The 18,980-nt window shown below is 42.4% G+C and overlaps 1 protein-coding gene across 1 annotated transcript in view; it reads right to left on the reverse strand.

The window, feature by feature from the left end:
• Positions 1-18,980, reverse strand: part of asap1a (ArfGAP with SH3 domain, ankyrin repeat and PH domain 1a) — a 200,410-nt gene that overhangs the window by 37,949 nt on the left and 143,481 nt on the right. Inside the window, exons 13-15 of the mRNA XM_084139939.1 lie at positions 15,911-15,998; positions 10,058-10,106; positions 8,965-9,131 (exon numbers count right to left, since the gene is read on the reverse strand). Coding sequence (XP_083996065.1) covers positions 8,965-9,131; positions 10,058-10,106; positions 15,911-15,998 — 304 coding nt within the window. The remainder of the gene's footprint in view (positions 1-8,964; positions 9,132-10,057; positions 10,107-15,910; positions 15,999-18,980) is intronic.

The raw sequence follows: 18,980 nt of genomic DNA on the forward strand, positions 1-18,980 counted from the left end.
TTTCTAACTGTGCTCTTTCACAAAAGCTCTCAACCTATAACCTGTGGTCTTTGAGTGTCTTATTGCCTATTGGTCCACATATTTCATAATAGTGATTGTGTTCCCCATACTCTATATAATATATATGTTTATAGATATGTGTTGTATATTTGATGTATTGATGCAGGGCTCATCCGTAAAACTATTGATGCAGGGCTCACCCCCTGCTAAAATAAAGGTTCAATAAAATAAGTAATAGTAAACTTGAGTTCTAACTCAATTTTTTAAATCCTCAATAGTGGTAGAGATGACCTCTGGGAGCCAACTCCAAAGAGACCACATTCAAGTCCTCCATCCCCCACTCATTCAAACATAGGAACTGGTTCCTCCAGTCTGAACCCTGCTGCTGTCTCTGGCTCCACACCCACCCCGGCCTGGCCATCTAGAGGTGTGAAGAGGCCAGCCGAGAAGCGGAGGAGGGCCAGTGAACCAGCGGCAACTACCACCGAGGGAGAGGACCGTTGGCACACTGTGCTTGAGGATGATGTGGAGCCACTTCCATCAACATTTAGACCGAAAATGCAGCCAGGACCTCAGCTGGACATAACTGGAAAGTACAGCCCCCTTCATCTTTGTGTGTAAACTTTAATTTTGTATTACCATAGCATTTTTGTATGTTCTTTATAGTTATGTACTTAAAAATGTATCAATTGACCAGTTCGGCCACTTGGGAGACTGACACCTGGGAGACTTCATACTAAATATTATGTAGCTCTCTCTTTCTTGAATGTATCATTCTGAAACTTTGCACACACACTGTTGCCCTGTTGTGGACTCCAGCTTCCTATCTCAATGTATTATCTTTCTTTTGCATTTCAAAGATGACACAACAAAAATAAAAATAGAAAATGCATGTTTTTTTGTTTGTTTTATCTTTTACCAGATCTATTGTGTTATATTCTCCTACATTAATTTCACATCTCCACAACCTTCAAAGTGTTTCCTTTCAAATAGTATCAAGAATATGCATATCCTTGCTTCAGGTCCTGAGCTACAGGCAGTTAGATTTGGGTATGTCATTTTAGGCGGGAATTGAGATGAAGGTTTTAACTACTGCAGTGGTTTTCAACCTGTGGTCCATGATTTTCTTCTTATGTTTTTTGTTGTTGTATTTTTTAAACTCCAGTCTGAACTCAAACAACTAAAACCAGATAGAACGTGTGTGGAAATTATAATGCACCTAAAAAATTACAAATAAAATACCCTGAAAACAATTGATTTCAAACAGTATTTTCAATATAAAGAGCTAAGCAGCAAATATAGTGCATTTTGTTGATTTTGTGGTCTCAATCCAGTGAGCTTGCCAACATTCGTCATCAAGAATATGATACTGAAAGAGCAGGAAATTTGGTTCCCTTGTCATATAATTGCTACATTTAATATTAATACAGCAATAAAAATAGATTGCATTTTGGTGATATGTCCCCTGCGATTCAAATCATTGTCTTGCGATTGTTGGAGCAGGATAGGGTTCTCTGTAGGAACAGAGAAGCGGCCATGGGATGACATGACATGGTTACTAGTTATGGGACACATTATTCCATTTCTGTTAGTCACATGTCTGTGGAACTTGTTCAGTTTATATCTCAGTTGTTGAATCTTATGTTCATACAAATATTTACACATGGTAAGTTTGCTGAAAATAAACGCAGTTGACAGTGAGAGGACGTTTCTTTTTTTGCTGAGTTTAGTATGTAGTATACACTCATTACGTATGTAGTATACAGTATGTTAGTATGGGTATTCAAACACAGCTTGGGAATGTGAGTATGAAAATGTGTACGTACACTACCAGTCAAAGGTTTGGACACACCTACTCATTCAAGGGTTTTTCTTTATTTGTACTATTTTTTACATTGTAGAATAATAATGAAAACATCTAAACTATGAAATAACACATATGGAATCATAGTAACCAAAAAAGTGTTAAACAAATCAAAATATATGCTATATTTGAGATTCTACAAATAGCCAACCTTTGCCTTGATGACAGCTTTGCACACTGCCTGTTTGGGTAAGAAATGCAATGTATTTACGTGTAGAATTTATTATCCGTCGTGTCTCTGTTGAAACCAATCACTCCTTCTATGGGGAAGGAGTTGATGGGTGTGAGGCTCTGATTGTCCACCAGAGGTCACAATGTCCTTCTTCTTTGTAGAGCTTCTCTGGTAGTGAAGTGTTTGTTAGGACAGACACTTCAGATGCACCAATGATTGTCTGAGATGGGATTGTCATTCCCAACTCGTGTCTTCAGTGAAAGTTGTAGACTACTTTACATGCCAGCTGCAGACTGGTAATGCTACGGTCTAGTGAGTTTCTTCTTCTTGTGTAGAGATTGAGAGTTTCAGAGTTTCTCACCATTTCAAACGTGTGGACTAACGTCTCACATTTCCTGGTCTTAGAGTGTCAACCATTTGTAACGTTCAGCTCCCGCTGCACATCGGCTGGTCTGTAGAGGTTCAACCATTTGTAACGTGAGCTCGCGTTTCATGTCGGCTGGTCTTTCTGGTCTAACCATTTTAAACGTGCAGTCGCCACTCTCACATTTTCTGTTCTTTCTGGTCTAACCATTTTAAGCCATGTAGCCACAGCTCCACGCTTCCTGGTCTAATGTTAATTTGTCTTTCAAGCCGTTATGCCCTGTTGGTAAAAGGGGCGTTCCTACTTGCTGACACGATCTCTGATGGTACTTGGGGCATGGCTAGTTACTGTGCAAAGGATATGATTAGAAGTTATCACTTATGACTCCTAATATCACATTCCTATCTTAACAAAAATAGTTTCATCCATTTTCATATCACATAGACAACGTTTTGGATGGAAACTTGACAGATAAAGGGGGTATCCTTCCTAAGTTACAGTATTTGATTCATACAGTTTTTAATAACTTCACAAAATAATAAACAATTTGACATGATTACTCTGTAGATCCCCACGGACTATTCTAAACATTCAGATGTTAGGAATATTGTTTGAGTGTTTACTTTTTGGACGTTTATAGTTTTGGTGGCAAAAGTATTCTGGAACAAAGACATTCCTTTACCAATACTGGGGAGCAAGGGAGAGATCCCCCTCCTCTCTAATATATGGCAGAGTGTTAAGGTGTCAAAACCAGCAAATTGGGAATGTGATAATTTGTCATACGGTGAATAGTTGGTCTGGATTTCCAGAATCCGAAATGTCTTAAACTGTTGGTTTGGTCTGTCCTCTCTCGAAGTTATGGCGATAGTGACTACAGATGGTATCTTGATGCATGGAAGGAAAACATCGACGAAAACAGCGTGAGCTTCACCCCCCCTAATCGGCTGAATAAACAAATGCGTTCACTACTACCTTCTCCTTCACCACTTCTACCGTGAGACCTGAGTTCGAGCCAGTAACCTGTACACAAGCATCCAGTCGAAGCTATCAACTGCCTTTTCTCTCATGCCTTTTCTCTCAGGAGTGCGACATGAGTCCACGTGGAGTAAGCAGGGAGAGAGATCCCGTCCAAACTTCTCTCATTGTACTGGTGGGAAAATGGACAAGACATAATGGACTGTAAAGGACAGTGGCGGCTCAGGTGAGAGACATTATCAAGGGCCATCTACTTTGAACATGTGCCATTGGGAGGACGAACTGAAACACTATCTGAAGCAGAACATGAAGAAAAGCCAGAACAAGAGTGCCAGGAAGGAGGGGGGTGGTCAACTGTGCCTATAAATTGATTTAGGGTTGCCCTAAACTGTTTATTTGGGGTATCATGTTGATTTTGGAGGTCTACACACTGAGAAGCTTATTGTAATTTAGATTAAAATGCATTGAGATACCGATCTGTCATTAACATGCCACTTGCGACATTGTAAGACATGGATAAACGGGGGCTGTAATGAGAAAAGCTAATACTGGTAATATGAGTAGTACAAATTGTCTATATATGGTCGTGAAGCACTAAGGACTGTCCTTCTAAATTTGGGTTGTATAACCATGATGGGGACATTGATAGTAGGGGTTTTGTTTTACCATGATATCAGAATTCTAAGGTTAAAGCGCATCAATACATATGGCTTTCTGGATGATACAGTACAATTGACTTGAGCATGTTTTAGTATGTTTATAACTATATAAGTGGACTAGCAGTAGTGACTAATGTGTTATAGGTTAGATGGAATGATTATGTGCAAATGAATTTGTAGCCGGAGGCTAAGTACATACGGGGCATGTATTTGAGACAGAATGTTTGCATAAGGGTGTTAGTTGCAGATTCTAGGAGAGATAGTGTTTTCATTTCAGACACTATTGTCAACTTTCAGTGAGGGGTTCGTTAAAGAAGGTACAACACTTGAAAGAATTGCCACAAATCCCTGTATACAGGAGGCCACCTTACCAGAAGGGAAGTTCGCTGTAGTAGTAGCATCACATCTCCTGCAGAGGGTGCCAAATGACAGGTGGCCATTGCTGTACATTTATACCCCATGGTGAGGGTAACTCGACTATTGTAGTGGAACATCTGAAAGAGCAGCAGTGATCTTGCAAACATACACCAACCGAAGCAATTGCCTTGTGTGTGGTGATGAAGCGTGTAACAATGTTTAATTCATATGTTCCTTCTGAGAATGAATTGCACTATGTGAAGGTTTGAAACTCAATGACAACAGAAGTCATTTACAATTGTAATGTATTAAGTGTAAGAAAGTCTTTCCTTTTCCCTCTTTCCAAATCATGTTAATACTTGTTTGATGAAAAATGCTTGTAAGTAATTTTCTATTAGGTTGAGACTTAGTCTCAAAAGGGAGGAAATGTGGGAGAAAATTACAATATGAGTCATGCTATCCCGTGTTTTACAATTTAGAGAATTGTCTCTTGTTATATACTATTTTTTCTAACCTGATACAAACTTGTCTTTGTGTGACTTAGTCATAAGACTGGGCGTATAGCTAAGATCCGTTTGGGTGCGACCGCAGCATGTGAGACATCCCGTGGTTTTACTATCTGCAGGAAGTCAGCTGTATGGAAACTTGCAGGAAGGGAGCACATTATAGTGTGAACTTTGACAAAACACAGTTATACGGTTTGAGTCCTCGTGCTATCAACCTCAAGCTATCTTAATCTGCACAGACAAACCAATCGCCTTTTACACTATGTTCCGTCCCTGTTTCCACCTCTATTTTATTTTTTATTTATTTATTTTATTTCACCTTTATTTAACCAGGTAAGCCAGTTGAGAACAAGTTCTCATTTACAACTGCAACCTGGCCAAGATAAAGCAAAGCAGTGCGATAAAAACAACAACACAGAGTTACATATGGGGTAAACGAAACATAAAGTGAAAAATACAACAAAAAATATATATACAGTGTGTGCGAATGTAGTAAGTTATGGAGGTAAGGCAGTAAGTAGGCCATAGTGCAAAATAGTTACAATTTCGTAAAACACTGGAATGATAGATGTGCAAAGGATGATGTGCAAATAGAGATACTGGGGTGCAAATTAGCAAAATAAATAACAATATGGGGATGAGGTAGTTGGGTGGGCTAATTTCAGATGGGCTGTGTACAGGTGCAGTGATCGGTAAGTTACTCTGACAACTGGCGCTTAAAGTTAGTGAGGGAGATAAGAGTCTCCAGCTTCAGAGATTTTTGCAGTTCGTTCCAGTCCTTGGCAGCAGAGAACTGGAAGGAATGGCGGCCAAAGGAGGTGTTGGCTTTGGGGATGTCCAGTGAGATATAGCTTCTGGAGCACAGACTATGGGTGGGTGTTGCTATGGTGACCAGTGAGCAAAGATAAGACAGGGATTTGCCCAGCAGTGATTTATAGATGACCTGGAGTCAGTGGGTTTGGCGACGAATATGTAGTGAGGGCCAGCCAACAAGAGCGTACAGGTCACAATGGTGGGTAGTATATGGGGCTTTGATGACAAAACGGATGGCACTGTGATAGACTACATCCAATTTGCTGAGTAGGGTGTTGGAGGCTATTTTGTAAATGACATCGCCGAAGTCAAGGATCGGTACGATAGTACGTTTTACGAGGGCATGTTTAGCAGAAGGAGGCTTTGTTGCGAAATAGGAAGCCGATTCTAGATCTAACTTTTGATTGGAGATGCTTAATGTGAGTCTGGAAGGAGAGTTTACAGTCTAACCAGACACCTAGGTATTTGTAGTTGTCCACATACTCTAGGTCAGACTCGCCGAGAGTAGTGATTCTAGTCGGGTGGGAAGGTGCAAGCAGCGTTCGGTTGAAGAGCATGCATTTAGTTTTACTAGTGTTTAAGAGCAGTTGGAGGCTATGGAAGGAGTGTTGTATGCCATTGAAGCTTGTTTGGAGGTTTGTTAACACAGTGTCCAATGAAGGGCCAGATGTATACAAAATGGTGTCGTCCGCATAGAGGTGGATCCGAGCGTCACCAGCAGCAAGAGCGACATCATTGATATACACAGAGAATAGAGTCAGCCCGAGAATTGAACCCTGTGGCACGCCCATAGAGACGGCCAGAGGTCCAGACAACAGGCCCTCCGATTTGACACATTGAACTCTATCTGAGATGTAGTTGGTGAACCAGGCGAGGCAGTCATTAGAGAAACCAAGGCTATTTAGTCTGCCAATAAGAATGCGGTGGTTGACAGAGTCGAAAGCCTTGGCCAGGTCGATGAAGACGGTTGCGCAGTACTGTCTTTTATCGATCGCGTTTATAATATCGTTTAGGACCTTGAGCGTGGCTGAGGTGCACCCATGACCAGCTCGGAAACCGGATTGCATAGTGGAGAAGGTACGGTGGGATTCGAAATGGTCGGTGATCTGTTTGTTAACTTGGCTTTCAAATACTTTCGAAAGGCAGGGCAGGATGGATATAGGTCTATAACAGTTTGGATCTAGAGTGTCACCCCCTTTGAAGAGGGGGATGACCGCGGCAGCTTTCCAATCTCTGGGGATCTCAGACGTTATGAAAGAGAGGTTGAACAGGCTAGTAATAGGGGTTGCGACAATTTCGGCGGCTCATTTTAGAAAGAAAGGGTCCAGATTGTCTAGCCCAGCTGATTTGTAGGGATCCAGATTTTTTAGCTCTTTCAGAACATCAGCTGTCTGATGTGTGAAGGAGAAGCGGGATGGGGGGGCATGGGCAGGTTGCAGCGGAGGGTGCAGAGCTGGTGGCCGGGGTAGTGGTAGCCAGGTGGAAAACATGACCAGCCGTAGCAAAATGCTTGTTGAAATTCTCGATTATTGTAGATTTATCGGTGGTGACAGTGTTTCCTAGCCTCAGTGCAGTGGGCAGTTGGGAGGAGGTGCTCTTATTGTCCATGGACTTTACAGTGTCCCAAAACGTTTTGGAGTTAGTGCTACAGGATGCAAATTTCTGTTTGAAAAAGCTAGCCTTTGCTTTCCTAACTGATTGTATTTATTGGTTCCTGACTTCCCTAAAAAGTTGCATATTGCGGGGACTGTTCGATGCTAATGCAGTACGCCAAAGGATGTTTTTGTGCTGGTCAAGGGCAGTCAAGTCTGAGGAAAACCAGGGGCTATATCTGTTCTTAGTTCTGAATTTTTTGAATGGGGCATGCTTATTTAAGATTGAGAGGAAAGCACTTTTAAAGAACAACCAGGCATCCTCTACTGACGGAATGAGGTCAATATCCATCCAGGATATCCGGGCCAGGTCAATTAAAAAGGCCTGCTCGCTAAAGTGTTTTAGGGAGCGTTTGACAGTGATGAGGGGTGGTCGTTTGATCGCGGACCCATTACGGACACAGGCAATAAGGCAGTGATCGCTGAGATCGTGGTTGAACACAGCGGAAGTGTATTTAGAGGGTACATTTGTCAGGATGATATCTATGAGGGTGCCCATGTTTACAGATTTAGGGTTGTACCTGGTAGGTCCGTTGATCATTTGTGTGAGATTGAGGGCATCTAGTTTAGATTGTAGGTTGGCCGGGGTGTTAAGCATATCCCAGTTTAGGTCACCAAGCAGTACGAACTCTGAGGATAGATGGGGGGCAATCAGTTCACATATGGTGTCCAGGGCACAGCTCGGGGCTGAGGGGGTCTGTAGCAAGCGGCAACATTGAGAGACTTATTTCTGGAAAGGTGGATTTTTAGAAGTAGAAGCTCAAACTGTTTGGGCACAGACCTGGATAGTACGATAGAGCTCTGCAGGCTATCTCTACAGTAGATTGCAACCCCACCCCATTTGGCAGTTCTATCAAGACGGAAAATGTTGTAGTTGGGGATGGACATTTCTGAATTTTTGGTGGCCTTCCTGGCCAGGATTCAGATTCTCTGCTAACTGCCACGAAGACAAAGAGGTTGTACATTCTATAAAAGCCGAGAGCCAAGCCTAACTCTAACCCTGTTCGTTGGGCTTTTAACTCTGCACTGTTGAGTGGATTGTTAACCGCTCCATTTTTCCAAATCTTATAATAAAGTTGTTTGAATAATCTACAGTCTCTCTCTTCCTTTTGGTTAGGATTTCCACCACATTCCTGACTACTGCCAAGGTTTGGTGGTCTTTCTGGCGCTTATAGCTGCCGAAGCGTCACCCAGATGGGTGCTACACTTCAGTAGTGGACTATCCAGCCTACCTGCAGAGGAGGAGGCGACAACGTATGAGGTGCCTGATGAAGAGCTTCGGGCCTGTCTAAGTAACTGACTGACTTTGTGCCATTGAAGCTCCTTCCGCTTAAACTAGTGCTCAGCCTTTCTGAACTGCCTGGATGAACAACACCTTAACATCTGAAGCTGTGGAGTGGAAGATCATCGCCCAAGACCTGCCAGATCTACATTTGTTTTGTTCGTTTTAAAAGCGTCTTTGAGATTGTCTTCGTAATGAAAAGCTCTTTATAAAATAAATCTATTATTATTCTTATTACTGTATGTTTGGGATGATGAGAGATCACTTAAACCACATGAGGGAGAAAACAGACACACACACACACTCACTCTCTCACTCACCAGCTGCACCACAGTCACAGCAGATTTCGTTGCCAGGCATCCGTAGCACGTCTTCTATGATGGCTTTGGTCAGGTCATCCAGAGTGTCCTCTCCTCCTGTACTCTGCTCCCCGCGGAACGCCTTGTTCAGTGCCTCCTCTTTACTGTTGGTCAGCACCGATATCCAGCTGCACACACACACACATATACAGTACCAGTCAAAAGGTTGGACACACCTACTCATTCAAGGGTTTTTCTTTATTTCTACTATTTTACTATTTTTTTGCCAAGAGTGTGCAAAGCTGTCATCAAGGCAAAGGGTGGCTATTTGAAGAAGCTCAAATATAAAATATATTTTGATTTGTTTAACACTTTCTGGGTTACTACATGATTCAATATGTGTTATTTAATAGTTTTGATGTCTTCACTATTATTCTACAATGTACAAAATAGTAAAAATAAAGAAAAACCCTTGAATGAGTAGGTGTGTCCAAACTTTTGACTGGTAGTGTATATACTGTATACAGTGACACCCTTGATAAAGATGAGCAAAAAGTACTGCATAAAATAAATAATTCAAATACTGAGCTATATTGTATGCTCAAAAAATGGGGACATTATATTATTCTACACTAATACAATTGCTCAGAGAAAGAGATTTTGTTTAACAAGTAATACATTTTCTTCTCAAAAAGAATACATTTTCAATACATTTCAATAATTCACCTTGCGAGGATAATGGCACTGAGCCTTTTTCTAAAATGTTTTATGACATTGGAGAACACATTGGGAGGGATCTTAGACCATTCCTTCTTTCTTTTTGTGGCCAATTAATAATTTCCTTGTGGATTTTAATGTGTGCTTGGGGTTATTATCTTGCTGATGATCCACTTGCGGCCAAGTTTCAACCTCTTGGCAGAGGCAACCAGGTTTTTAGCTAAAATGTCCTGGTACTGGGTAAAGTTCATGATGCCGTTGACCTTAACAAGGGCCCCAGGACCAGTGGAAGCAAAACAGTCCCATATCATCAAAGATTCCCCACCATATTTTACAGACATTCAGCTGTATACACACACACACAAACACAAACACACCATATAGTAGGCTATCTTACATCACAAACTCTTGTTCATCTTCAGCCTGGAAATGATATGTGCGATTATCTGTAAAAGAGAAATGACAGACATACAGTACCTTAGTGCATAGCTAGTATTACTAGAGTAGAATGACTAGAAGTAAAAACACTAACTGTGGGAGCCCGTTTTTTTACACACACAAAAAGACAAAGGGCTTCTCCCTCACTGTCTCGGAGCCTGGGCTCGGTGAAACACATAAAATACTTCCAAATACTTGAACATTGAGGTGTGTGCCGTGTTTTGGTATAGTGGTAGTGCTACAGGGGTTCCATCCCTGGTTCAGTCCTTCACACTTTCACTTTATATTTTAAAGTATTTTTATTTATTCAGACAGTAGGATATATAATTGTCTTACGTCAGATACCGCGACGTCTGCAATGATTTGTCTCATATCTCGCAAAGAGTAATGGTATAGATCAAAAGATGTCCGGCTACAATGTAGTCATAACATTCAAAAATATATCCTCGGTTGTAATGACACTTGGTCATAGCTAAATATACAAGACTGAATCCGTAGGTTTTTTTCAATGTATTGCCACATTTAACCCTAACCCCGTCGATGAGGCTGGGGGCGTAGTCCACGATCAGCTCCTTCGTTTTGTTGACGCTGAGGAATATGTTATTTTAAATACTCTCCGACTGTCTATTTATTATTTGAGTGTGTGTCTGTCTGCACATGTTTCATAGCGAGTCAAGCGAGAGAGCAGGAATTCCAGAAATGATTAAATATGTTTTCATTTTCTGTGGCATATGCATAATATTCAAATTAGCAGCATGACGCCGTTACATAGGCAGTGCAGCAGAGGCGGGCCGTTGCCTAGCAACCACAGCAAACAAATGTATCATGTGCAGCATTCAATGCAGTCACTTATAAAGGATGACAATAGGTAGCTACTTTCAGCAGACAGAAGGGTGATTCAGGTCAGATTTGAGCATTTTTACAAACTGGATTAAACGTACAATTCAAATTAAATCAAATCAAATCAAAATGTATTTGCCACTTGTGCCGAATACAACAGGTGTAGACCTTAGTGAAATGCTTACTTACAAGCCCTTAGCCAAAATGCAGTTTTAAGAAAGATATGTGTTAAGTAAAAAATAGATAGGTAAAAAATAACAAATAATTAAAGAGCAGCACTAAACTAAAATAACAGTAGGGAGGCTATATACAGGGGGTACCGGTACAGAGTCAATGTGCGGGGGCATCGGTTAGTCGAGGTAATTGAAGTAATATGTACATGTGGGTAGAGTTAAAGTGACAATGCATAAGTAAAAAACAGAGTAGCAGCAACGTAAAAGAGGGGGTGGGGTGTGGGAGACAATGCAAATAGTCCGGGTAGCCATGATTAGCTTTTCAGGAGTCTTATGGCTTGGGGGTAGAAGCTGTTAAGAAGCCTTTTGGACCTAGACTTGGCGCTCCGGTAACGCTTGCCATGCGTTAGTAGAGAGAACAGTCTATGACTAGGGTGGCTGTTGTCTTTGACAATTTTTAGGGCCTTCCTCTGACACCACCTGGTATAGAGGTCCTGGATGGCAGGAAGCTTGGCCCCAGTCATGTACTGGGCCGTACGCACTACCCTCTGTAGTGCCTTGCGGCCGGAGGCCGAGCAGTTGCTATATCAGGCAGTGATGCAACCAGTCAGGATGCTCTCGATGGTGCAGCTGTATAACTTTTTGAGGATCTGAGGACCCATGCCAAATCTTTTCAGTCTGCTGAGGTGGAATAGGCATTGTCGTGCCCTCTTCACGACTGTCTTGGTGTGTTTAGACCATGATAGTTTGTTGGTGATGTGGACACCAAGGAACCTCAAGCTCTCAACCTGTTCCACTACAGCCCCGTCGATGAGAATGCTCAGTCCTCTTTTTTTTCCTGTAGTCCACAATCATCTCATTTGTCTTGATCACGTTGAGGGAGAGGTTCTTATCCTGGCACAAGACGGCCAGGTCTCTGACCTCCTCCCTATAGGCTGTCTCATCATTGTCGGTGATCAGGCCTACCACTGTTGTGTCGTCTGCAAACTTAATGATGGTGTTAGAGTCGTGCCTGGCCATGCAGTCATGGGTGAACAGGGAGTACAGGAGGGGACTGAGCAAGCACCCCTGAGGGGCCCCCGTTTTGAGGATCAGCGTGGCAGATGTGTTGTTACCTACCCTTACCACCTGGGGGCGGCCAGTCAGGAAATCCAGGATCCAGTTGCAGAGGGAGGTGTTTAGTGCCAGGGTCCTTAGCTTAGTGATGAGCTTTGAGGGCACTATGGTGTTGAACGCTGAGCTGTAGTCAATGAATAGCATTCTCACGTAGGTGTTCCTCTTGTCCAGGTGGGAAAGGGCAGTGTGGAGTGCAGTAGAGATTGCATAATCTGTTGGGGCGGTATACAAATTGGAGTGGGTCTAGGGTTTCTGGGATAATGGTGTTGATGTGAGCCATGACCAGCCTTTCAAAGCACTTCATGGCTACAGATGTGAGTGCTATGGGTCGGTAGTCAATTAGGCAGGTTATCCTAATGTTCTTGGGCACAGGGACTATGGTGGTCTGCTTGAAACATGTTGTTATTACAGACTCAGTCAGGGACATGTTGAAAATGTCAGTGAAGACACATGCCAGTCGGAGTACATGACCTGGTAATCCGTCTGGCCCTGCAGCCTTGTGAATGTTGACCTGCTTAAAAGTATTACTCACATCGGCTACGGACAGCATGATCACATAGTCATCCGGAACAGCTGATGCTCTCATGCGTGCTTCTGTGTTGCTTGCCTCGAAGCGAGCATAGATGTGATTTAGTTTCTCTGGTAGGCTTGTGTCACTGGGCAGCTCGCGGCTGTGCATCCCTTTGTAGTCTGTAATAGTTTGCAATCCCTGCCACATCCGACGAGCATCGGAGCTGGTGTAGTATGATTCAATCTTAGTCCTGTATTGACTCTTTGCCTGCTTGATGGTTCATCGGAGGGCATGGCAGGATTTCTTATAAGCGTCCGAGTTAGAGTCTATATAGAAATATACACAGACCGCCACCCCTTGTCTTACCGGAGTCAGCCGTTCTATCCTGCCGATGTAGCATATATCCCGCCAGCTGTATTTTATCCATGTCGTCGTTCAGCCACGACTCGGTGAAACGTAAGATATTACAGTTTTAATCTCCCATTGGTAGGATATCCTTGATCTTAGGTCGTCCATTTTGTTTTCAAATGATTGTACGTTGGCTGATAGGATTGATGGAAGAGGCAGATTACTCGCTCGCTGTCGGATCCTTATAAGGCACCCCGACCTACGTCCACGATATTTCCGTCTCTTTCTCATGCGAATGAAGGGGATTTGGGCCTTGTCGGGTGTCTGTAGAATATCTTCGTCCAATACGAGGTGAGTAATCGCTGTCCTGATATCCAGAAGCTCTTTTTGGTCATAAGAGACAGTGGCAGAAACATTATGTACAGAATAAATTACAAATAACGCGAAAAAACACACATAATAGCACAATTGGTTAGAGGGCCATAAAACGGCAGCCATCTCCTCTGGCGCCATCTCACAGTGCATTATGGGTTCTGCACAGACCGTGTTACAGCATCAAAGGGAGTAGGGAGGAGATGGAGACAGTCAGTGCTTAATTTGTAAATTAGGAGGTACAGGAACAAAAAGTGAGCCAAGAGGGGGGTCACCTGGGGGCTCTGAGGTACCGGAACGCATTCAAAAAGAAATCACCTTTATAATAAAGCATTTAATGCATATCATATATTTTGAGTAGTGGCATAGAGCAGTAGAGTAGAGGCACTTACAGAAGTTGCACACATGGAGATTTTTTTTTTAAGCCTACAGTGCCTTCGGAAAGTATTCAGACCCCTTGACTTTTTCCCCATTTTGTTACGTTACAGCCTTATTCTAAAATTGATAAAAATATATATAATCCTCAGCAATCTACACACAATACCCCATAATGACAAAGCAATAACAGGTTTTTAGAAATTTTAGCAAATGTATTAAAAATAAAAAACAGAAATACCTTATTTATAAAAGTATTCAGACCCTTTGCTATGAGACTCAAAATGGATCTCAGGTGCATCCTGTTTCCATTGATCATCCTTGAGATGTATAACTTGATTGGAGTCCACCTGGGGTCAATTCAATTGATTGGACATGATTTGGAAAGGTACAGAGCTCTCTATATAAGGTCCCACAGTTGACAGTGCATGTCAGAGCAAAAACCAAGCCATGAGGTGGAAGGAATTGTCCGTAGAGCTCCGAGACAGGATTTTGTCGAGGCACAGATCTGGGGAAGGGTACCCAAAAATATATGCAGCATTGAAGGTCCCCAAGAACACAGTGGCCTCCATCATTGTTAAATGGAAGAAGTTTGGAACCACCAAGGCTCTTCCTAGAGCTGCCAGGCCAAACTGAGCAATCAGGGGGAGAAGGGCCTTGGTCAGGAAGGTGACCAAGAACCCAATGGTCACTCTGACAGAGCTCTAGAGTTCCTCTGTGGAGATGGGAGAACCTTCCAGAAGGACAACCATCTCTGCAGCACTCCACCAATCAGGTCTTTATGGTAGAGTGGCCGGACGGAAGTCACTTCTCAATAAAAGGTACATGACAGCCCGCTTGGAGTTTGCCAAAAGGAACCTAAAGACTGTCAGACCATGAGAAACAAGATTCTCTGGTCTGATGAAACCAAGATTGAACTCTTTGGCCTGAATGCCAAGCGTAAAGTCTGGAGGAAACCTGGCACCATCCCTAAGGTGAAGCATCGTGGTGGCAACATCATGCTGTGGGGATGTTTTTCAGCGGCAGGGACTGGGAGACTAGTCAGGATCGAGGCAAAGATGAACGGAGCAAAGTACAGAGATGTATTATTAAAGCGGTTATGACAGTTATTTTATTTTCTTCATGGTCTTCATCCATAATCGTCTATTAAAAGATTATACAATTACCGAGCCAGCCCTACATGTGGTAGAGTTGGTGGTACCATTCAGCCAAACTCAGGCACCAGACCTTCACTTTCAACTCTACTAATCTCCCGTGGACCGATTCTGCGTGTAGATCAAGAGAATCTGCCAGGGACTGAATGGGATGCGTGAGGTCCGAGCAGCATTAGTTCAGTGGGGTGGAGACTTAGTTTGTGCTGGAACTCTCAATTTCTAACACGTATGAACACAGAAGTTAATCACGCAGCTGACCAAATTACACAAGATTTTACTTCATGGCTAACAGAGATTACAACTCTTCTAATCTCATCTACCCCTCTCACTTGTAAGACTCCCTCACGCCACTGCTACCAAGAAACAGTAAAAACTAAGGAATGATGTTCTCCTTCAAAAAACTTGATGTGCGTTATAATTAGCTATGATTAGGAGGTGCACTATGATTAGCTATTGAGCTATGATTATTTAGCTAAGATTTTGACAACTATTACTGCATTCTATCAGGCTCAGCTCAAGTGTGTGAAAGTATTTTACATATACAGTATTCGACCCAGGTCTGGTGCAGACGGCCGATTCCATTCCAATATAGTCAATTATGAATAAAAGTGTCTGCTAGGTTATCGTCATCATTATATGATATTATACTAAATATATTATCATATATTATACATTATATTATTCTTATATGATATTATAGAGAATGAAACCCCACCTCTTTAAGGAATACCTGGGATAGGATGAAGTAATCCGTTTAGCCCCCCCCCATCCCCCCCCCCCCCCCAAAAAAAATAAAAAAATAAAAAAAATTGGGTAAAGTGGTTAACCCACTGGCTATAGGGTGAATGCACCAATTTGTAAGTCGCTCTGGATAAGAGCATCTGCTAAATGACTTAAATGTAAATGTAATTATAGGAACTCACGGGAGATGAGGTCGAAGCACTTCTTGTCCTCCCCACTGGGTTTGACCTGGCAGGTCAGTAGGTTCAGTCTCACCGGCTGTCTGTTAGACTAGATGAGAGAAATAACATATGAAATAGGTGAAGAAATGAAAGGATGAATTAATCAGCCAGTTGTTGATCAGTATGTTGAAAAGATTTGACGTTTATTTTTTATTTAATTAATTTTTTTAGGGGGTAGATCAGCTTTAATATTGCAGACAGATTGTAACTTCCATCAATGTAATTGTCTGCATCACTTCCAATCCCCCATGTTTTTTTTCTCTCGCATATATATATATATATATATATATATATATATATATATATATATATACATACACATACAGTGGGGAGAACAAGTATTTGATACACTGCCGATTTTGCAGGTTTTCCTACTTACAAAGCATGTAGAGGTCTGTCATTTCTATCATAGGTACACTTCGACAGTGAGAGACGGAATCTAAAATAAAAATCCAGAAAATCACATTGTATGATTTTTAAGTAATTAATTTGCATTTTATTGCATGACATAAGTATTTGATATATCAGAAAAGCAGAACTTAATATTTGGTACAGAAACCTTTGTTTGCAATTACAGAGATCATACGTTTCCTGTAGGTCTTGACCAGGTTTGCACACACTACAGCAGGGATTTTGGCCCACTCCTCCATACAGACCTTCTCCAGATCCTTCAGGTTTCGGGGCTGTCGCTGGGCAATACGGACTTCCAGCTCCCTCCAAAGATTTTCTATTGGGTTCAGGTCTGGAGACTGGCTAGGCCACTCCAGGACCTTGAGATGCTTCTTACGGAGCCACTCCTTAGTTGCCCTGGCTGTGTGTTTCGGGTTGTTGTCATGCTGGAAGACCCAGCCCCGACCCATCTTCAATGCTCTTGCTGAGGGAAGGAGGTTGTTGGTCAAGATCTCGCGATACATGGCCCCATCCATCCTCCCCTCAATACGGTGCAGTCGTCCTGTCCCCTTTGCAGAAAAGCATCCCCAAAGAATGATGTTTCCACCTCCATGCTTCATGGTTGGGATGGTGTTCTTGGGGTTGTACTCATCCTTCTTCTTCCTCCAAACACGACGAGTGGAGTTTAGACCAAAAAGCTCTATTTTTGTCTCATCAGACCACATGACCTTCTCCCATTCCTCCTCTGGATCATCCAGATGGTCTTTGGCAAACTTCAGACGGGCCTGGACATGCGCTGGCTTGCGCAGGGGGACATTGTGTGTGCTGCAGGATTTTAATCCATGTCAGCGTAGTGTGTTACTAATGGTTTTCTTTGAGACTGTGGTCCCAGCTCTCTTCAGGTCATTGACCAGGTCCTGCCGTGTAGTTCTGGGCTGATCCCTCACCTTCCTCATGATCATTGATGCCCCACGAGGTGAGATATTGCATGGAGCCCCAGACCGAGGGTGATTGACCATCATCTTGAACTTCTTCCATTTTCTAATAATTGCGCCAACAGTTGTTGCCTTCTCACCAAGCTGCTCGCCTATTGTCCTGTAGCCCATCCCAGCCTTGTGCAGGTCTACCATTTTATCCCTGATGTCCTTACACAGCTCTCTGGTCTTGGCCATTGTGGAGAGGTTGGAGTCTGTTTGATTGAGTGTGTGGACAGGTGTCTTTTATACAGGTAACGAGTTCAAACAGGTGCAGTTAATACAGGTAATGAGTGGAGAACAGGAGGGCTTCTTCAAGAAAAACTAACAGGTCTGTGAGAGCCGGAATTCTTCCTGCTTGGTAGGTGATCAAATACTTATGTCATGCAATAAAATGCTAATTAATTACTTAAAAATCATACAATGTGATTTTCTGGATTTTGTTTTAGATTCCGTCTCTCACAGTTGAAGTGTACCTATGATAAAAATGACAGACCTCTACATGCTTTGTAAGTAGGAAAACCTGCAAAATCGGCAGTGTATCAAATACTTGTTCTCCCCACTGTATATACATACATATCCTTTAAAAAAATATATAATTCCCTTTATTACTTTCCAAACCCACCATCCCTTCCCTAATTGGAGTAAACTAGTGAACAACAATGCTTAGGCCTCTACTTCATGCTTATACATACTATATACATTTTATGGACACAGTCAATAATTATATTTTATTTGTTTTTACTCCTGAACTTCCTCCGATCATTTTCATGATGTCCATCTGGTATGCTTCTATGTGCCATATCTTTCTAACTGTGCTCTTTCACAAAAGCTGACAATATATAACCTATATACTTATTATGGACACAGATGTCTTTCACTAGTTATCTTGTTGTTATTAGTTGTTGTTATTAGTCCCATCCTTCAGCTCCATTATACACCTCCCATCTATCTCTTAACACCATACACGTGTGGCGCAGTGGTCTAAGGCACTGCATCGCAGTGCTAGCTGTGCCACTAGAGATCCTGGTTCGAATCCAGGCTCTGTCGTAGCCGGCCGCGACCGGGAGACCCATGGGGCGGCGCACAATTGGCCCAGCGTCGTCCAGGGTAGCAGAGGGAATGGACGGTAGGGATGTAGCTCAGTTGGTAGAGCATGGCGTTTGCAACACCAGGGTTGTGGGTTTGTTTCCCACGGGGGGCCAAAATAAAAATAAAATAGTAGCTTAGTGGGTAAGAGCGTTGTGCCAGTAACTGAAAGGTCGCTGGTTCAAATCCCCGAGCCGAGTAGGTGAAAAATCTGTCGATGTGCCCTTAAGCAAGGCACTTAACCCTAATTGCTCCTGTAAGTCACTCTGGATAAGAGCGTCTGCTAAATGACTAAAATGTAAATGTACATATTGGATTTGTATTTGCCATATATTTTTCAACTGTACTGTGATGTTTTACAAAGGTTCTGAACCTTTCTATTCTCATTGTTTCTACAGTTTGTGAATTGAAAATAAACATTTTTGCTAAAAGTATTATTATATTAATGATCGATTGACTATGACTTTTCAGATCACCCAGTAGTGCTATCTGCAGGGTCAGCTCCATGCAAATATTGCAATCCTTCAGCCATTCCTGGACCTGTGTCCAGAAACAAGCTACAAATGGACAGTACCAAA

The sequence above is a fragment of the Coregonus lavaretus genome (genome assembly GCF_964263955.1).
Source record: "Coregonus lavaretus genome assembly, chromosome: 23".
Lineage (NCBI taxonomy): Eukaryota > Metazoa > Chordata > Actinopteri > Salmoniformes > Salmonidae > Coregonus > Coregonus lavaretus.